This window comes from Passer montanus, unplaced genomic scaffold, assembly GCF_014805655.1.
Source record: "Passer montanus isolate IOZ18808 unplaced genomic scaffold, ASM1480565v1 scaffold45, whole genome shotgun sequence".
NCBI lineage: Eukaryota > Metazoa > Chordata > Aves > Passeriformes > Passeridae > Passer > Passer montanus.
Window position 1 is genome coordinate 2034067 of NW_024369373.1, and position 20074 is coordinate 2054140.

A 20074-nucleotide genomic window follows, 5' to 3' on the forward strand; every position below is an offset into this window, starting at 1 on the left:
CTGAACTTGGTTTAAATCAATTTTGAGTTTCAAGAATACAAAAATAATAAGGTTTGTGGGTTTTATATGCTTTTTCCATGGTTCTATAATTCAGAAAGAAATCACTTTGTAGAATAAAGTGTCATGTTTGTTTATACAGAGCGGGAGAAAAAAATAACACAGATAAAACTTTTTATAGTGGCTAGTGAAAATTCTCAGAAATTAATTTTCTCAAAGAATTTCCCTATAGTGTCCTCAGACCAAAGCCTGGCCCTGAATAGATACGATAATGCATTTGGCAGGAGCTCAGTGGGGTGAGCTCTTTAAAGCAGTGGAGAAATAAGGGATGGTGGTTCCTGCATCAGATGATTTGTCTGCTTTGTTTTATCCTTGTTAATGCATTTGGCAGGAACTCACTGGGTTGTGGAGAGCTCTTTAAAGCAGTGGAGAAATAAGGGATGGTGGTTCCTGCATCAGATGATTTGTCTGCTTTGTTTTATCCTGGACAGCAGAAGAGTCATGGATGGGCAAAGGGGCCAAAGGCATTGCTGAGACACCCTGGCCCTGTGGCTGGGCACAGGACAGAGATGTGTGCAATCAAAACTGGCTCATGCTCAGCTAATTCCAACAGACATTTTCCTCATTTCCACGTTGCAGTGCTGAGGAGGAAAGCAGAATGTGCCCTTACAAAGATTGCTGATAAAAACATCAATAACTGGGCTGTACACAACTGAGAATTCCCATTTATACTGGCATTGCCAAATGTCTTGCAATATTTAGCCTTTGGCTTTTATCAATAAAGAATGGAATGGTGCTGCTAAACTGAAATATTGGCAACATGAGCAAAGCCCAGCAAACACAGACAGAAAAGAGAAGACAGAAAACAAACCTTATAAATCTTAGTGTAATATTTTTAATTTCATTTGGAATTCAAAACCAAGTCAGTTTTATCCATTTAAATATTATTCAGTCTGTCTTTGTCAGCTCTTCCCCATTAGACAAAATGTTCCGCTTCTCAATATTCGACTTCTGTGTCAAGTTGACAGGGTCGTTTTTCACATGGCAAGCTGAGATTAAGGTGATATTAAACCACTTTGCATACAACAACCAAAAACATGCTGAAAAAAAAAAAAGACAAAAAAAAAAACTTGCTATTTTCTTTGGCTGGTGTCATTAAGGATGCCCTTCCTACCTAATCTGGTGGGTTCCTGAATATCTACAGCTTTCCTTGCCCCAGGGAATACTGATATGATATCAGTATTGATTGCAGGTTTGGAAATTCTGTTTGGGCCCCTAATCATAACACTCTCTTTTCCCATTAGCAGCTTTCAGCACAAGGCAGCAAGACACAGCCAGTCCTAGGTATCCTCAGGGCCCACCAACAGGCAGTGCAGGGGCACACCCAAAATACTGCAAATAAGATACATTTGCCACAAGTGAGCTTTTTCCTTACATTTCAAGGGAAGGAAATGAAGTGTTTTTAATTAGTTCAGTTAAATTTTAAGCCTAGCACTAGGACTTCTTTAAAGTCAATCTATATAAGGAGAATTTCCTTGGTGTGTGTTATTTCCACCTTGCAATGGATCAAGTATGTCACTCCCACAAAATGATTGAATAAATGAGTTTTTAAAAAAATAAATACCTTATCAAGAAACATGGCTATAAATGCATTTGTCCTTCCTTCAACTTCAGGCTCTTAGTATTACTGATTCAGATTCCATATGTAAAGGAATATATTGAGTGTGTGCGTGGGTATAAGAGGAAGTATGTATATCTTCCACACCTGGCTGAAATCCAAATGTTCTCCTAAATCCCAAAGCAATCCTGCCCATCTGACATCCTGGCAGTGTAGGAGCATGTAGCTGTGGGGGAAAGGGGGGACTCCAAGGAGCAGCCAGAGATGCAGGGATAACTTGCTGAGGATGCTTTACTCCAGCAGAAAGGCTGTCCAGGAGTTTAAAAGCTCCAGCTCTGTAGCAGCTCTGGAAATCCTAGAGCAGATGTTGGACATAATTCAGATCTTTGGGTATTTGAGTCTCATCTTTCTGCTGTTTCACCATGTTTGGTTTCCTATCAGTCCAGTTATGGCTCTAGGAAGAGGTGCTCTCTGGTGCTAAAAGGCATTGGAAATCAGATTTTTCTGTAAATTTGGGCTGAAATCATTAGGACTGAATTATGCAACCACAGTTCCTGCAACAACACATCAAAAATGAGGATCATCACAAAACTAGTCACTTGGCACTAAACAATCAATACACCACAAAACTTCACTGCTTGTCTACCATCTCTTTTCAACATTTTCCTTTTAACTGTCGTGGAAAGCTAAGCAGTCTGATTTTTCTGAGGGAGTCTTCAAAACTGCATTTTTCTTCCTTAGTAGGAAATTTCTTATGATCACTCCTGTGCTTCCTTTGGCAAAAGAAATGTGATATTCACCCATATTAAAGCAGTGCTATGCAATGGTCCGTTGCACGAGAATTCAGGAAGGAAAAAAAAACCAACCCTGTAAGAAGGGTAGCCAGACAACAGATACATTTCCCAAATGAGAACCCAGGGCAGGCCTAAGCCAGTAGCTTTTCCCATTCTTTTACATTACTTCACTGCTTTTATTCACCTTTTAGACCCTGCAGTTTCTTAGCCAGTATTGCATAAAGTCAGGGGAGGTTCATCAGTTCAGCTCTTCTCTGCTGTACAAAACGTCCAGACAGTGATTTTTTTTTCCTCTCTCATACTCAGGTAACTTCGTAATGAAAAACTAACTTGGAACCCATAAATCCAGTTACTTTCAAAGTTTCAGATGGGCATCAGGACTTTAAAGAACATATTAAAAAGAAATAGATTTTTTCTAGGTTTGTCCAGTAGCATCCAGGCCTCATAAAACTACATTAAATATCAGCTTCACTTTTCACTATATTGCAGTGATGAAGAACTAGCTCAGAATTGATTTATTGATCTCTAAAAAGGCAGATATATAAGGTTATTAAGTTAATATGTCAATATGCGAAAAATCTATTAGTTGGGCTTGCTAACATTCCTGTGTTGGTTAACAGTGGATATAAAAAGGACAAGGCAGACCCCTCCCCTCTGAAACAACTGCTCACAGGCAAGGATTCAGCACGATGCCTTTTCTGCAAGGCATCTGCTTCTAGGATGGAGTCAGTGAGAAGCATCAGTTGAGGTTTATTTGCTTCCAAAATTAAGTTTAGTATTTAGTCCATGTTCCAAAATTTGTACCCCATTTTCCCAACCTCAGGGTCTACAGTTGTACCAGGACCTTAGACGTGTGTCTGAATTATTTGGCTAATTCCTTTTTCCTATGAAGTTACATGCAAGGAGAAGAAGTGAATGTTCAGTGTTTGAAAATCAGCCATGAGCCAAAGTACGGATTTAATTATATATTTATATATATAGATATATTCAGAGAAAAGTGTTTCACTTCACAGACATAAACAAAATCCTTTTTAAGTCAGAGAAAGCAAGGTTCTTGTGGTCCTTCATTCTGAATCCATTAGAGTTTTCAATGATTTATGCATGTGCAGAGCCTCTGTGCAGTGGGTTTGCTTTTGTCACATCACCTCAATATTTCTAATGAGTCGCTAATGAGAGGTCAATTACTTATGGAAATGAGAAAAACATTCATTGAGGAACTGGTCCGAGGCAAAGTGTGCTACCCCATAATGTTTTGATATAAATCATTACGGCATTAATGAATATTTTACTCTTTTTCATGTTACAGCTTATTTCCCCAACCTATAAAATAGCCTTTATATGACTTTGAAACAAACATGAGTAACTGTCCTAAAAATGTAATCATATTGTATTTATGATAACTGCAGAGTATCTTTTTTGCTTTTGCTATAAATGGTTTGCTCAGGCATCAACATCTTGCTATGAAACCTGCAGCTGATCAGAACAGTGGTGTCAGGAACACCAGGTTTGCTGTGCTGAATCAGAGCCCTGATGTGACACCTGCCCTGGTTCCATTTCCAGGCACCACATGATGGGAAAAGGACATCCTGTACAGCACCCAGCTGGCTGGATGGAATCCAAACTGGTGCTTGTAAATTGTCCTCCTGACCCCAGGCACCCAGCACTGCAGGAAAACATCCAGAGCCTGCAGCACCTCATCCTGACCCCACTACTGGTGAACTTTACCTCCCTTTTTAGTTTAAAACATCAAGAAATGGTGGCAGGTAAGAAGTTAAAATATTCCCTTCACAAACCACCTTCTTTCTGGGCACCTATTTTGTGCTTTCTAAAGGTCTCAAATGAATGGTATCGAAGCAGAAGAAAAGAGGCAGAAAGAATTCCAGGGACCAAGATGGATAGTGGGTTAGTTGCAGTACCATGCAATTAAATTTAGAGGCCAGGGATATAATTCACTGCTGAAATTCAGCTTTGCGCCATCGTAAGTTATTATTTCAGAGCAGAAGCTGAAATGGCCAGAAAGGGGAAAGTGTACAAGCAGAAGTATAATTGGACTTCAGTATTTCATATTGATACCCTGAGATTTCAACTGCTAAGCACTGTTTCAGAGTCCAACCAGGGTAATACTGCAGTGTAAGATCTCCCATATTCAGGCCACTAGATTATCCCATTTCCCCTGCAGGCACTGTAAATCAAAAGCAAAAGATATCCTGTTATGTTCTAGAGGACAGTTTTGTTGGCCTTTCTTTTCAAACACAATCTGAACACACATGTTTTTTATGTGAGTCTCATTTACTTCAGCTTTACTGTCTTGAATACAGATTCAAATTGGGGGGAGTGAAGGAAAGTAAAAAAAGCAGACCTCGAAACCCAGCAGTTATCCACAGAGAAGGAAGGTGGCAGCTGGTTAAATAAAAAAATGAATGCATCATCACGTGAATGTGATTTTCCCAGTTTATAACGAATTACAAGGTCTTCGTCCCCTTTGAACCAGGCTCAGTCTGGATTTAGGATAAACCCCTGCAGGTTTTTGACTCAGAACCCATCATTTTGGTGCAAAGAAATCCATCGTGCGTATTAAGAGGTTGATCCAAAGTACAGTGCTGCCACTTAATGTCACATTGGGTGGCACTCATTTTATGTTTCTAATTCCCCCTCCCTCCCTTCCTTCCTCCTCGGAAAGATAAACGTTTGAACAACAATGAGGTATCCAACTACTAATCGAAAGCAATATAGCTCTGCACAGATCAGCTCCGTGATGGAATAAAGAAGTGAGCACGGATCTAAGCACCTTCTCTTCATATCATAGCCTTCATGTTGTTTTCAGGAGCATTTTTGTCAGGCAGTGATGAAAGGCTGAGAACAAAGTGAACAAAATTTCCTTTTACTGCTTAAAAATTCTCAGCTGCTTTGCTATATCAAAATGCTGTCTCTTTAAACAAATCGCATGGTTAAAAATGCCAAGTTATAATTCAGCAACTAACTCTGAAAATGACAATTTAATCAATCAGAACCAACCCTCCTGAAAAAGAGGGGTGGAAAAAAAAGGAAAAAAAATCTTAAAGCTTTCATGCAATGCGAGTGGTTGAAACTATAAAAATGTTCAATCACTGTAGAACAAGCCTGCAGCATCAATGTTTATTAAAGTCAGGGGAGCCATTTATTGACCTGGGAAACAGCAAAGCACCAGCAGCACTGCTGGATTGCATTTTTATGGTTAACAAACGGAGGGTGATATTTTCTTTTTTCTCTTTTAATTGTGATTCCTTCAAATCCAAAAAGTTAAAAGCCTCCTGATTTTTAAAGGAAAGCAAAGAGAAAGATATTCCACACTGTTCTGCAGTCATTCTCTTTGCTCTGGCTCCTAACATGGGCAGATATCAAATAATTTCAAATATTTTGGCTTCTCCACATGCCAGCAGAATGACAGACCAGCATGAGTTCTCTCCACCACTTCAGCTGATGGCAGAATATAGGGAGCTGCCATTATGAGGCTGGTTCTTTCTGTAATCAAAAAGGAATTACTCTATTTATTCATACAAAGGTCACCCTGCCACTGGACCAGCCAAAAGCACTCAGAATGAACTGTCCCCTCCCAAACTGACACCAGGCATTTTCTCCAAAGACACATCTTAGTTGTTCTGGAGATTTTGTAACTCTGTTTTGCCACAAGCACATTTTTAAAACACCTTTCCATGCTGCACAAATTGCGAACTACTGAAGGCTATTAAAAGAGTCAGCAACGTGAATGGCACTCACAGATCCGTGTTACCCAAATTACAGGAATCTGGCTCCTGCTGCATTCTTTCCACATCATTCCCATCCCCAGGAAAACCCATGGTCAGCTGAGGAACGTGGGGCAGGGATTTAAAACACCCTCTGTGTGTCAGCTGCTGCAGGAAACAGGACTCCTGTACAATTAACCAATATGATTCAGCAGAAGCCATTTATTGTTTACATTACCCACTTATTTACACATTCTAGCTCTACTGCACACGTTGATCGTGCTCTTCTTCATTGGTGCCTCTATCCTGTCCACAACTCCTGCATGCTCTCCTCAGAGTATGTGCTCAGTTATAGTCTAGGTGGTTCACAGCTCTCTGTTATCTAGTTCTTGTGGTCTTGGTATCCTGTTTCTCAGCCTCTTCTTCTTTCTTAATTTCGCACAGTTTATGTCTTAGTAACCTCGATGCATCCCAGAGGGCTCTGAGAGAACTCTGTAGGAATAGCTACAAAGGTATGGCTGGTGCACAGTGGGCTTAACTTGTTCAGATATACTGCTACAAGCTGCCACCTAAACCGGTGTCAATGCCAGAAAAGAAAAAAAAAAAAAAAAAAAAAAGAAAAGAAAAGAAAAAAAATACAAAAAAAACCAGGGTGAATCAGTGAATCTTCAAAAGCGAAGAGGGTAAATCAGCACGGTGTGAAGGAGAGCTGGAGCCACCCTGTATCCTCCGTGGATGAGGTGAGGATGAGCAGAGCGGGTTGTACAGGAGCACATCAAAGGTGATGAATATTGTAACAAATCCCCGGGCACCCAGCACCTCAGCAGCCGTCAATGCACCGCATGCATTAGCGGCTCAGAGCAGGGTGGGAGCAGCAGAGATGAAAAACGAGTTCTCCACATGTGGAATCTCCTCTGCCACGAGGAGGATTTCACACTCTCTCCCTGGGGAGCACAGGGGATAAAATTGCTTACCTGATCACACCCAGTCCTAGTGCATGCAGCACCTCACACCTTCCTTTCAGGTTTGCAAACAGCTCCACTTCTCACTTTCTTTTCCTCATTCATAGAGAAAAACACATAATGTCCTTACTTAAAACACATAAGTTTTAAGTTTGATACAAATTAATGATTCGCCTGTCATACTATAAGAATTTTGATATTTGCAAAGAAGGGGAAAAGGCTTCAGGTATTTGGAGAGCTGTAAAAACTCCCTCGGAATTCAAAGAGAGATCATAAGAAATCAAATCAACTGATGGGCTGCTGTAAGGTTTGAGATACCCTTTTGCACTAAAATCACACTACTACGATAATATGAATAAAGAAAAGGTTATGGAAAAAGTTAGCCATGAGTTCCCTCAAATTAGATCCCATTGGCGTGAAATTACTTCACAGCTGCCACATGTGTAGCTCCAAGTGAGATTACTCTTTAAATAATGTTAATGACAACTTTGATTTGACTTCTGTAATTACTAGAGGGAGCAGGGACCACATTTCCTAGGAAGAAAAATCTTTTATCTGCTTGTTTAATGTACAATCTTTGATGAGATGGAACTCCTTTCCCCCAAGTTATTTCTTGAGTATTTTTGTTTTGAAAAAGAAATTGATTTCCAGGTTGAAAATGGAGTTGCTGTGAAGCACTCAGCTGTGGGAGAGCGTCTAATTGTCATTTCCAATGACCCTCAATTCTTCTCTAAACACAGAGAGATTCTTTTTGTCTCCTAACTCTCCTCACCCTCACTCCACTTCACAAGCAGGCGTATTTACAGGGCTGGATTCTTCTCTGAGTTACCTCCACCACCACCAGTAAATCATAAAAATTTCTCCTGCAATCAATGGAGTGTCTTCACATTTACCAGACAGTATAATCTGGTCCACAAGGCAGCTGATTGTTATCTATAACCTCCCTATCCAATTCAAGTGATGGGAGATGCAACCCAAAAATTTCCTTTGGGCTTTTTTACTGCCAGAATAGATCACATTCTTTGGCAGCCTTTTTACAATCTCCACTTTTCTAAATAAACATCACAGAACCTGTACTGCTTTTACTGCAAAATGCTTCTGCCTGCCTGTATCGAGGCAGGTTTTTAGCTGACGTGCCAACAGTGACAGAAACTCTGTGCAGGTCTGGGGTGCAGCACCAAGACATGGGGTGCAGTGGGGACCAGGAGCACCAGGAATAATCTTCATGGTTAGATAAGGTGAAAACCCTTTGAACTCTCCCCACCCCAGTTAGACACTGCATGGTGATGTAAATTATCAGAATGCAGCTCCCAGAGAATTTTGGGGCAGGATGCTCCTTCTCAACAAACGTAGGGAGGAGCTGTTACGTGCAGTGCCCAAATCCCAAACAGGCTGTGAGCAGGGTCTGCTGAGGAATTGTTGAGCTGGGACGTTCTGCAGGATGGAGGGACAGAAACAGCTCGTGAAAAGGCCACCAAGCAAAGCCAGGCACTACCACAGCTCAGTGGCTGCAGAAGTGCTGAGGAGAGCACAGTATTTAGCAGAAATCATTCAAAGTACATTCCTGGACTGCAAATGAACCGAAACTGCTCAGAAAAGCCCTGACGTTGAAGGTCATGCAATTAAACACAGGGCTCTGATTTGCAATGATCAACAAAAAGTAAGTGCATTATTAAAATGCACGGCAAATAGAACATAACACCAAAAATGGACAGATTCTGACTGTACTGTGCCATTACATTAATTAACAGCTTTCCCCTATTGGCTTGCTCACCAAGATTCAAACATATTCATTCTTTGATGAACATTTGTATTCAGAAAATGGCAAATTTCTTCCCAGCCTTCTTTTGTTGGGAAGGGATGATAGCTATTAATGAGAAAGGGAACAGAGAAGGAGCAAAACAGCCTAGCTGCCACACTCTCAATGTGACTTTCTCACTGGGGCCTTGAACTTGAGAGCAGCTTCAACTCATTTACAGAGCCTGGGAATGAAGGTGCCTTCCCTATGTGAAAATTAAATATTTTCACGCAGTGTTATGACTTTGCCTTGAAGCGTTTGTGGCTCCATGTTTCATTGGCATTTGTGGTCATTTTAGTCCACTGAGTGTAAATGTGTAATAAGGGTGCCTGGATGTGGATAATTCTCCCTCCTTTCCCACTGCAATCAGGATTTGTCCTTCATTATACCTTTCTGTGGAGTCTATTACGGCATAAATCTTTACAGAGTTCTTCAAGCTTTGACCTACATCTTGCATATATGGGAACTTTTCTCCCTAAATTGTCTTTTGGAGCACACCAGTTCATTAAAGTTTTGAACACCGAACCCTCACTCTTATTGCTTTATCACCCAGTTTATGTGCCAAATGTCAAAACAGGCATCAGAAATCTGATTTATGAGGATATATAGAGAAATTGTGGTATGTGCTTCTGACTGGGAGTCAGTTGGCAATTCCCTATCAGGATTTCTTCCTCAGCTCCCAGTGCCCAGCAGGGCAGTCCAACACCAGTGCTGACAACACTGAATTCACAAATCACAATTCAGGACTAACCAAGCTTTGAAGCTTTTTGTAATGTCTTTGAATTTGTGTACTTTCCAGTTTTAATCACATCTGACCATTTTTTGATATTTTTTTTTAAATAAAAGTCAGTGCTGATTGTAAAAAAATAAAATATTGTAAAGTGAAGAAGTCTCCAAATGCCAGTGTGAGAAGTATTTTTTATTCTTTTCGAAATACCAGAAAATTATGGATGAAGCTGCAAACCGGCAGCACTACACAACACACAAGCACGTGTAAGGCATGCCAGGTTCACGTACTGATTTACCATTTCACACCGAAGCGGATTTACGCCCTGCTCACACCCCCGACCCTCACCCCGCACAGCCGTAAAGTTAATTTCTATCGCTGTTTTTACACCACCAGCTCACCCCCCAGCCCGGCGGCTCCCGGGGCGTGGGCAGGGAGCCGTGCCCGCGGCCGCCCCCGGCCGGAGGGTGGAGCCGCGCCGCCGCCGCCTCGCCCCGCTCCTCCCGCGGCGTGCGCGGCCTCGGCGCTACGCGAGCGCGGGGATCCGCCGCGGCCTGCGGGCCGCCATGGCCGGGGAGGTGAAAACCAAGCTGTCCAAGAACCTGCTGCGCATGAAGGTGACGGGGAAGGAGGGGAGGGCGAGCCTGAAGCCTGCGGGGGGGCTGGAAGCGGGGGCGGCAGGGCCGGGCCGGCAGCGATGGCGAGCGGGGCCCGGCGCTGCGGGCGCGGCCGGGTGCGTGTCCCCGGCCACACGCGGCCGTCCCGGAGCCCTGGTGGGGCATGGCCGAGCCCATCGCCGGCCACGCGATCCTTCTCTCCCACCCACGCTCTGGATGAACAGATGTGGTTAGCCACGGGCCGCTCTCGGGCTTGCTGAGCTGCTCCCCCGGCAAGGAATCACCGATGCCGGCACCGAGGTGCGGGGTTACGACTGCAGGGTTCGGTGCAGGGGAGCAGCCTCATGATTCCAGCGAAAGTCTGGCCTCAAGGGCCGGCCCCAGCGCTGCTTTTGGGAGTGCTTTCGTTCCAGCTCGCTCCTCTGCAGCTGGGTTGTTTGTTGTGAATTTAAATAAAAATATTCCAACAGCACATTGAAGTGAAAATATCAATGCTGTTTGCTTTGCTTGGGAACGGGGGTTTTAGTATTGAGAAAAAAAAAGGTTTGGTGTGTCCATTTTTACCCCTGTTTACATGGCTGGCTAAGGAAATCCCAGCCTGAATGGGGATTAACATCGAGTATTAACCACCTTTCCCAACTCATCAAAGCCAGGGATCTTAGTAACATCCCGATGTGCTTATTACCCTTGGAATTGTGAATCTCATGTCACTAGTGTGAAATTAGTCTCTGCTCACTGGCTAATGGATTCTGCTTCACACCATGTACTACAACTCCTAATTCAGTAGAGTACGTTCTCTGATTGATGGTCCTTTATTGCTGGAAAACAACCAGAAAAAGTTGAGTGCCTTCTTGTCTTTTTTTTTGTGTTAATATTCAATTTTTTAACTGAACATGATGGGGCCTTTGTGGCTTCTTGCTTGTGGTGTTTTATTTAGCCAGTTTTTCCCTGCGTATATGTGCCTATATTTCACATTCTGGCTGAAAAGAGTTAGCTGACTTCAGTTCAATTTTTCACATAAAGTGCACTCTGCTACAGTTGGATGATGGAATATTTACCCTAATTAGCAGATGCTTCTAAATCTAAAACTTGTACACAGAAGGAACAAAATACATCTTGCCTCGCTCTCAAAAGGGAGTAGGTGTTGAACTGAGTCAGCCAGCAATGTGTGATACAGATTCCCATAACCTGGATGGCAGCATCATTACTTTTTCTTATTTTTATATAATACACTTTTAAAATGAAATTTTTCTTTTTGTTGTTTGCCAGTATACTAACCCCCTGGAGATTTCAAAAGCAGGTTTTTGGCTTGTTTTTCTCTGGAAGGCCATGGAGAACCAGCCATGTGAATATGCTGCCATGACATTTGCAGGTTCACAGTCCACGCAGTAATAACCAGCTTTGAAGAGATCAGCAGGTTTTGAAAAGGTCATACACAGATCTCGCATTTAGCCCTTTGTTTCTGCAGATCCTCCTGTTTACAAATGTTTTAATTAAGCTTTTAGCAGCTGCCTCTGCAGGTAGTGATCCAATGTATTACCAGGATTCAGCAGGTGGGTGCAGTGCACCCAGAGGTGACTTGTGGTTGGTGGTGTTGGGAGGACCATTTGCAGTAAATTGGCCACATGGAGACACCCTTTTAGGTCTTGCACCATTTGATCCAGGTCTCATAGCTTGGGGAAACTCACCCAAACAACTCCTCAGTTACTGACTTACATATTCTGTGCCTACAACAACTGGTATATTTTTAATTCATCAGTGTGTGTTTACATTCGAGAGAAACCTGATCGCATAATTTTTATCTAGGTTTTTCCTGTAGTAATCTTCAGGAACATAATCTTTAAAATGGAGTGTGAAATGATTATTTAATTGGGTTCTTGTAGCAGAATTTCTTGTGTTGAGATTTTCGACTGGCTAACCAATTTCCTTGAGCAATATGTTTTTCCACATGATAGATTCACTTATTTTCCTCAAGAAGATACTGTAATTTTAATTGGAAAGCTTTGACATATTCTGAATCGACTCAGAAAACAGAAGTCAATTTTTCTTTCATTAAAGATCTTGTACAGTGGATGCAAATAGAAAATTAAACACTAGCTCTGTTGGCTTGTACTTCTGAGTTTGGCTTGGAGGCATTCTGTAAAGAGTGAAAAGATGTGTGGGTTGTTTATAATACATACACTGCACCCCTATATCACCTATATATTTTTACAGGACTGTGTGTGAACTGTACTGTTAGACTTGCCTCTCTATCTGGGAGTTAGATTGGTATAAATGTAGACCTCTGACAGGTAAAATTATCCAAACACTTTCTGTAGATCCTCAGGGAGGTCCCAACTGTTAGGAGGGTGGGACTATGTGGATTATCACCATGAAATTTTGAAGAGTTCTGGTTTTTCCCAACCTGTTTCATTGACATTGTTTAGACTTAATTGTCACTCAGTTCAGGCACCTGACTTAAGACAAATGGAAATTAAACTGCTGTTTCACAGGCCTCAGGTCTGTGGTTGTGTGCTCTCAGCAGTTTTTTATAGGCTGTGACAGATGTCTTCTTCTACTCCCAGCTGTTGAGAGGTTACAGTTCCTACCTGCCTGTTCCCATCCTCTGACAGGGGTTATCACCAAGGAAGCAAGTGACAGGAGTGTCCTTGTATTAGGAAAAAATAGCAGTCTTGCCCTAAACTTCATTCTTGGCCTCAGCTGTTTTGGCAGCCTGTTCCTGCAGTGGGTTAACAGGTCCTTAAATCCAGTGCTGGACCAGTACTTTGGTGGGTCAGTGAGAACTGAAGAGCTGGGAACATCTTCCTTTAGCTCAGCTGGATAGAGGCGTTTTCTTCATTGTCTGGTTTCAAAGTCTTACATTTTTCCACTTCCAAAGGCAGGTTTGTGCCTTCAGAGCTACAAATGCAATCCAGTTCATTAAATCTGAGAAAAGAAGAGGAGACTTGAAAGTACAGATGTTTCGAAAAATGACCAGCCTGGTATGATCCACCTCCAGCTCTGAGCTCCAGTGCTGTTTGTGTGGGTGGAGTTGGTCCTGATGTGCAGCAGTAACTTCAACACCATTATCTTCTTTCTGGCCTCTACTGAAACATTAGAAAAACCTCAGTAAAATCAGGGAATTGTGACAACTCCAATCCATCAAAACTAGCCAGGATAGTTTGTTTATATGTAAGTGCAGGTGTGACTGACTGTTGACTTTCAGTAGATAGCTGTGATCAGCAACTGTTTTAATTTTCTATTGTCTGTTTGCACAAACTTTGACCCAACTCAAAGAAAAAAAAATCACAAAAAACATTTACTTTGTATCAACTGCTAAAGATTATGTAATGGATAATTGCTATCATGTAATTACTGCATGTTCAGAAGATTCTCATATCCACAAAAAACATTTGCTTTGTATCAACTGCTAAACATTATGTAATGGAGTAATGGATAATTGCTATCATGTAATTACTGCATGTTCAGAAGATTCTCATGATGCAGAAAACTGAAGCTGTATGTTTGTGTCTTTCTTTGTAGTTTATGCAAAGGGGTTTGGATTCACAAACTAAAAAACAACTAGAAGAAGAAGAAAAGAAGATAATTAGTGAAGAACACTGGTATCTTGATGTACCAGATCTAAAGGAAAAAGAGTAAGCTTGTAATCTTTTGTACTTCTTATTGTCATTGGATTGTTTTGAAATGGAAATAGCATATTCATATTTTTTCCTGTAAGATAAGTATTATAAATAACCAGTTAACAGAAACAAAAATAGTGACAGACTGGCGTTACAACTTTTTTTTTATTACTTATTTTTAGGGCTGTTCTTGAGGTTGCCTTGTGTAGTTTGACCTACTTTCAATTCTTGTGTGTGTTGTTTTCTTTCACTCACACATTCTTCTAGATGCATGCAATTAGTTTCTTTCACTCAGGGTCCAATTCATTCATTGCTGATTTTTTCCTTCATTAGAAACAAAGTTTGAAACATTGTGTGAGTAAATTCAGCTCCAGACACATGGTTAAGTCGATTCAGGACAGTTCTGTCCTCTTGTGTCCAGCTCACTTCAAATCCTGGTTTTGAAATAGGAGGGATAATGGCAAAAATAAAGGAAGGCTTAGCTAATAAGGAAAAAAAAAGTGTCCTGCTCTTTAGAAAAGTGCCTTAAATAGCAGGAGAACTACTTTTGAAATTGCTTGGGTTTCATCCTTTCAGAAGTGAAAAAAAATTCCACTGAGGGAGAACACACAAAATTTTGAAAAAGCTGGGACTTAAGGAATTAACTATAGCTGAATAAGGCCATTGATAAACTTTTTCATTACTCTTGGTGGATATGACAAAGAGGTATTTGAGCTTCATTTGGAGCAAGGAGTGTTCAAGCTGGACATAGGGAGAACTTTTGTAACAATAAGGCTATTGAAGCTCTGGAGTAGATTGCCTGAGGAGACACTGGATTCTTCATCTTGGGAAGTCTTTTGAGGACAGGTTAGCTGGACCTCTGCTGTTCATGGCACATGTGTGACTGATACTGCCTTGAGGCAGGACAATGAGCTCAAGCTCTTCAGCCTAAGTTCTGTGATCCTGAGAGTTTGATTTACATGGGAGATGAAGAGGATGAGGGAACAGGTACATATGTGTGAGGAAAAGGATGGAACAATCCACAGAAGTACTTTTATCTGACACGTGTATTATGAATGCCTCAGGGTCATGTTTCTTTTCTCACTCCATGCTCATTAAATGAGGAAAAAAAGGAAGAAGAAGGGGGAAATCTGTCTGCTGAACAGAGAGTAACAGAGTGTTTTATACCCTGACAGACTCAACTAATGCCAGGTTTAACAGCACAATGAAAAATTAATTAGAAGCTTTTGCTGGTATATTAGTGCCACCTGGGGAGTGATATTTATGTGGTATTTTTATTCTGGCAAAAGTATTAAGGTAGGGAGAACCATACCAGCAAAGAGTGCTTTTTGTCAGAAGAGTTAATTTTGCTTGTGGAACTGGCACAGCTTTACTGGCAAAAAGGATTCCTTTGCATTCCAAGATCCTTGTACTGAAAGATTTATCAGGGCAATTGAGCAGAAAGTAGTTGATGGTTTAAAATACACTGTGGTTTTGTTTATTTGTGTGGGGGGAAGACAGCACATCCATTTTGCATTTGTTTAATTTGAGTATTTTGAAGTGCATGGTTTAACAAAATGCTGGGTTTGGGGTTTTGTGCAGGAGCTGTATAATAGAAGAGAGAAGCTTTCTACGATGTGAGGATCTCGTTTATGGCAGAATGTCCTTCAAAGGATTCAATCCTGAAGTTGAGGTACCATTTCAGTGTCCTGCTTTGAGGTTGTCTCACGTTAGGATTGAAGCCCTTGGGCATGGGGATTTGAGTGTTCACACTGCAGCCTTATTGGCCTTTGCAGCACTTTCCATAAATCCTTCTGTGTTCAGAAACTCCGTCATTCAACCCTAAATGTTGATCAATGCAGCGTCTGGTAAATAGAATCTTTTTAGCTCCCTGTGTTGTTGGTCAGTAATTGCATGACTCCTGTAGATTTTCCCTCCCTGAAGTGAGGAAACCATCCCACGTGCTGCTTACCAAAACAAAAGCTCACTTTTCCTCCTGACATAGAATGCAGAGTCCAGTCTACAAACACTATTTATTCAACACTTAGAGTTCCAAAGTAAAAATGCTGGGCAAGAGTCTTTTATTTCTTTCTGGCATGATTCATGCTGACAGAAGTACACAGGGACAGTATTGAAAAGGTTAGCACTGAACCTGAAGCAGGAGGATGGAGGTGTAAAGACTAAGAGATTTGCAGAAGGCTATGTAAGGTAATTTACTAGGAGATTCTTTTAGTTACTTTGAACTTGCTGTCCCTGTGACTGAGCATATGATTGCTTCATGGCTTTTACTGCAAATCCTTGAAGATATTCTTTCTTTTTAACAAAACCATTTCAAGGTCTGTGTGCTAAAATCACGATTTAAAATTAATTACGATCTAACTCTCTGGTCTCCTGTAGATGTTTGGAGGAGTGCCCTTTAGGATGTTTGAGTAGTACAATACACTGAAAACACTGTCTCCGTTGCATTTTCTTCATGAGTTTTCATAATGATGGCCTCTAGCCTAACCAGGAACAGAAAATAATTACTAAATTTGATTCTTACCTCTTATGTTCTTCTACCAGTGAATTTCAGCACTGTTGCCATTGTGTCATGGTTACATGCTTATGCTGTTTCTCACTTCATTTTCAGAAGTTAATGATCCAAATGAACTCTAAGTGCAAGGAAGAAAAAATTGAAGAGGATGATAAAATGGAAGCTGATGTGTCAGATGAAGAAATGGCCAGAAGGTAAGTTACATTTTATGACATAATCAGTACTAGCTGGGAATATGATATGTTACTGTATTATGTGTGGGGAAATAAAACCCAAAAAGGAAACAAACAAAATAAAAAAGCCCACTCTATATATGGAACTGTACCAAATTGATTTTCCAGGAATTCTGGTGTATATTCACTTGAATATCCACCACATTTGGGGGTAAATTCTCTGTGACGTGTAGGGGTTTTGTGCCCTTTGATATCCAGGTATTCCATGCTAATTCCCTCCTTGTTACCAGCTGCTAACAAATTGAAACTATCAGAGTGAATAATAATGTAATAAGTCATGCAGTACTTGTGCTTCTCCAAGCTTTTAATGACCAGGTTTTTTACACCACTTGAATTGTTGATCATGTTTAGGATGTGCACCACGATTTTTCCTCTGATTTTGGTTGAAGGTGTAATTTTTTTTATTCTCTCTACAGATATGAAACATTAGTGGGAACAATAGGGAAGAAATTTTTGAGGAAAAGGGACCAACGCGTACTCAAGGATGATGATGAAGATGAAGATGATGAAGTTGAGGAGGGGAATAGCAACACAAGACCTAGTAAAAGAGCTAAGAAAATGTTCTTAAAACCTCAGGATTAATGTCAGCTGCACAAGTGGAGCTTGTTACCGGATGCCTACCAAACAGTACCAAGAACTGGAGATTGTTTGGAGTTTTTGCTATTTAATGTAAAGGGTGGATTTGTAAATCTGTTCTATTCTCATTGAAATTTCTACCATCCACAGGACTGACACTTTCCAAAGTGGGTGTTTATATAATGGATGTTGTACATCCTTTCCTCTCTCAGCAGCTTTTCATGAGTGGGGCACTCATCCCATCAGTCTCTTTAAATGTTCTGCATAGTTAAATTGAGTGTTGCATGCAATCAAAAGCTACATTATTTACAATTTAGGATAACATCTGAAAGAGGTATTTGGAGTAAAGATGAGCTGTGTCCAATTCAGTAAGGCAGTTCAGCTTTCACTGCTTGCTTTATTATGAAAATGAAACCTGTGCGCTCTTCAAATTGAAAAAAGTCAGCAGAAACATGCTTGGTTTGTGATCTTTTTTACTGTGCTAAAAATAAGATGGGAGAAGAACAGAAAGATAAAATCCACTTTATTGAATTTTATTTTTTATAAAGTTTATTTAAAAATAGAGGATTTTGTAGTGCAACTTTTTTTTATACAAGCCAAATATTGGGCAACGTTTACAGTTTGACATCTGAGCAGATTGTGAATCTTAGTTTCTGCCTTCCAAAAGAAATTTGCTAATTTTGCCTCTTTTTCAGCAAAAAAATCCAATCTTATAATTATGTAAGTCTTGTCATAAAAGCATAATAACAGTTTCGGAAACATACTTGAAAGCAGAATAAAAACTGTGCGGTTTTGTGTTAATGATTGTGGATTAGTTTATTTAGTGTAAAAAAATTATGCTTAATACAGTCTGATACAAGGAGAGATGCTGTTTTTGTGCTGGCCACAGATGTCCCCCAACATTTAGCTGAGTGCACTGATTTATTTAGCATGTGATGAAGCCATCTGAAGTAGTATTAGGATGGAAACACCATTCTCTTTGGTCAGTTGGTGCTCTGGGTCTTTTGAAAAACATCAGTGTGTTCTTGTCTAAAACCATAGCAGTTCTTTGTGTACAGCCTTTCAACAAGAAATATTGCTATTGCTACATTTCCTCAGGATGTCCAAGCTACTCATCCTTAATGCTTGCTCTCTGCAGAAAGGATTTTTTTAACTGAAGCAAGGAGTGGCCATTTTGCCAGGGGCATGAGGCTTTTTTCTGGTCTTTTTTTAACAGCTCAGTGAAGCAAGATGTGAAACTCAATTATTTAAAGAAGGACACACTGTGTCTGCTGTATTTTGCTTGTGATACATGAACTATGATCCATATATCAGGAGCACCTAATTAGATATTCAAGATGGATCACACATGGAAAGAGAAATATACTTTTAACCTAGTAAGGGGACTTTGTGCAGGTGGAAAGGCTGTGATTCATGATCTGAGGTAGTTTTTCAGAGCTAATTAAATGCTACTGGTTCAATTACTTAAAGCCTGATCATACATTACTGCTAGCTGAAAAGGAGTTAATGATGGCAAGACATTTTTCTTCCCACGGAAAATGTGACCTGAGCTATGAAATGATTTATTGTTGGTCATCACAAGAAAAACTTGGAACACATCCCATTATTCTTCTTGCTTATTAGTAGGAAAATGATTCCTTTGAATGGATTTCTTAAATGGAGGGTGAATTTCTGCATAGCTGTGCTGAATAAGCGAGGGGCGAGGTGTGTCCTGGTGAACCACCAGCAGCCAGGAGATGTCACTGCAGTTGCATGTCCTGGGAGACCGTGGGTTGGGGAAGTGTCCAGTGGTGCCATGTAAAGAAACTTCTGGGTTATTTTGGTAACAGCAGTGGCTGAGATGAATTCTATGTGGAGTCTTCCTTTTTCAGGGTTCTGCAGAGAGCTCTCCTGCATTGCAGGGTTCTCTTCAGTCCAGTGGGGAGTAATTCTCATCAAAGGGCATTCTGCCTCCTTAATTTCATGTCATTTCCTGAGGGATACCTGGACATGAGAGTGGCATGGTGCATGGATAAGCACATGGGAAGCTAAACAGCTTCCTAGAAAATCCACGATTTTGGAATTGGGACAGAGGAAGGTGGTTCTGATTCAATAGAACTGTGTTGAACAAACTGTGAAGAAAAGGTAGATTTTAGTTTATTGTCTTTAAATCTGGGAGCTTTGCTGTTCACATTCAGCTGGTGGCTCAGTGCTACAGTAAAACCAGCTACTTATTTTTAGCACAATCTTTTATTCATGGGGCATTTGCAAAATGTGCCTTTAAAAGCACCATCCGTAGTGTGTTATTGTGAGCAAGACAAACCAAATCTCATCCCTGTGTGACTTTTTAAATGTACTTTAAGTACAGAGTTAAAAGCAGACATGGTGGGGTGTTCCGAAATACCTGTCTGCATTTCCAATGGTATAAATACATTTATGGATGGATTTAAGTCCGACTCAAGCTTCCTACCTGAGGTAGAAACATTCTGCTGTATAAAATCTATGCTTGAACTACTCTTGACAGTGGTGTAAGCACAGCAGTGAAATATTCTTAAAGCAAACCTGCATCGATTCAGGCTTTCTTGGTTCTGACACAGGCTCCAGTACATTTTATGTGCAAGCTCCTAAGCTGTAGCACTTTCCCACGTGGTCATGTTTCTAAATGAAAAGTGTTTCTTCTTTGAAAACAGAAGCAAGTTGGGTAAGTAGTGGTTTTATTACAGAAAATGGCTACCTGCAAACTGGTAAAGTGTTACCAGACTCCAGAAGTGTTCGTGCCTGTGACCCTGAAGTGTGGTGCCCACTGACAGCTCACGAATGTCTGTCCCTTCTCATGTGAAGTTTGGTCCCTCCCTTTGGCAAGCTGGTGGTGCTTATTTTGTAATAACTGCTGGGCTTGAAAATATGGAAGTGTTGAAC

At 40.8% G+C, this 20074-nt stretch overlaps 1 protein-coding gene across 1 annotated transcript; it reads left to right on the forward strand.

Annotated features, from left to right (window-relative positions):
- Positions 1-10047: 10047 nt before the first annotated feature.
- On the forward strand, positions 10048-17977 carry MPHOSPH6 (M-phase phosphoprotein 6). Its single transcript, XM_039721157.1, has 5 exons — positions 10048-10235; positions 13758-13870; positions 15437-15527; positions 16464-16561; positions 17017-17977. The coding sequence occupies exons 1-5, from the start codon at positions 10185-10187 to the stop codon at positions 17180-17182; spliced, it is 519 nt and encodes a 172-aa protein (XP_039577091.1). The 5' UTR covers positions 10048-10184; the 3' UTR covers positions 17183-17977.
- The last annotated feature ends 2097 nt before the right edge of the window (positions 17978-20074 follow it).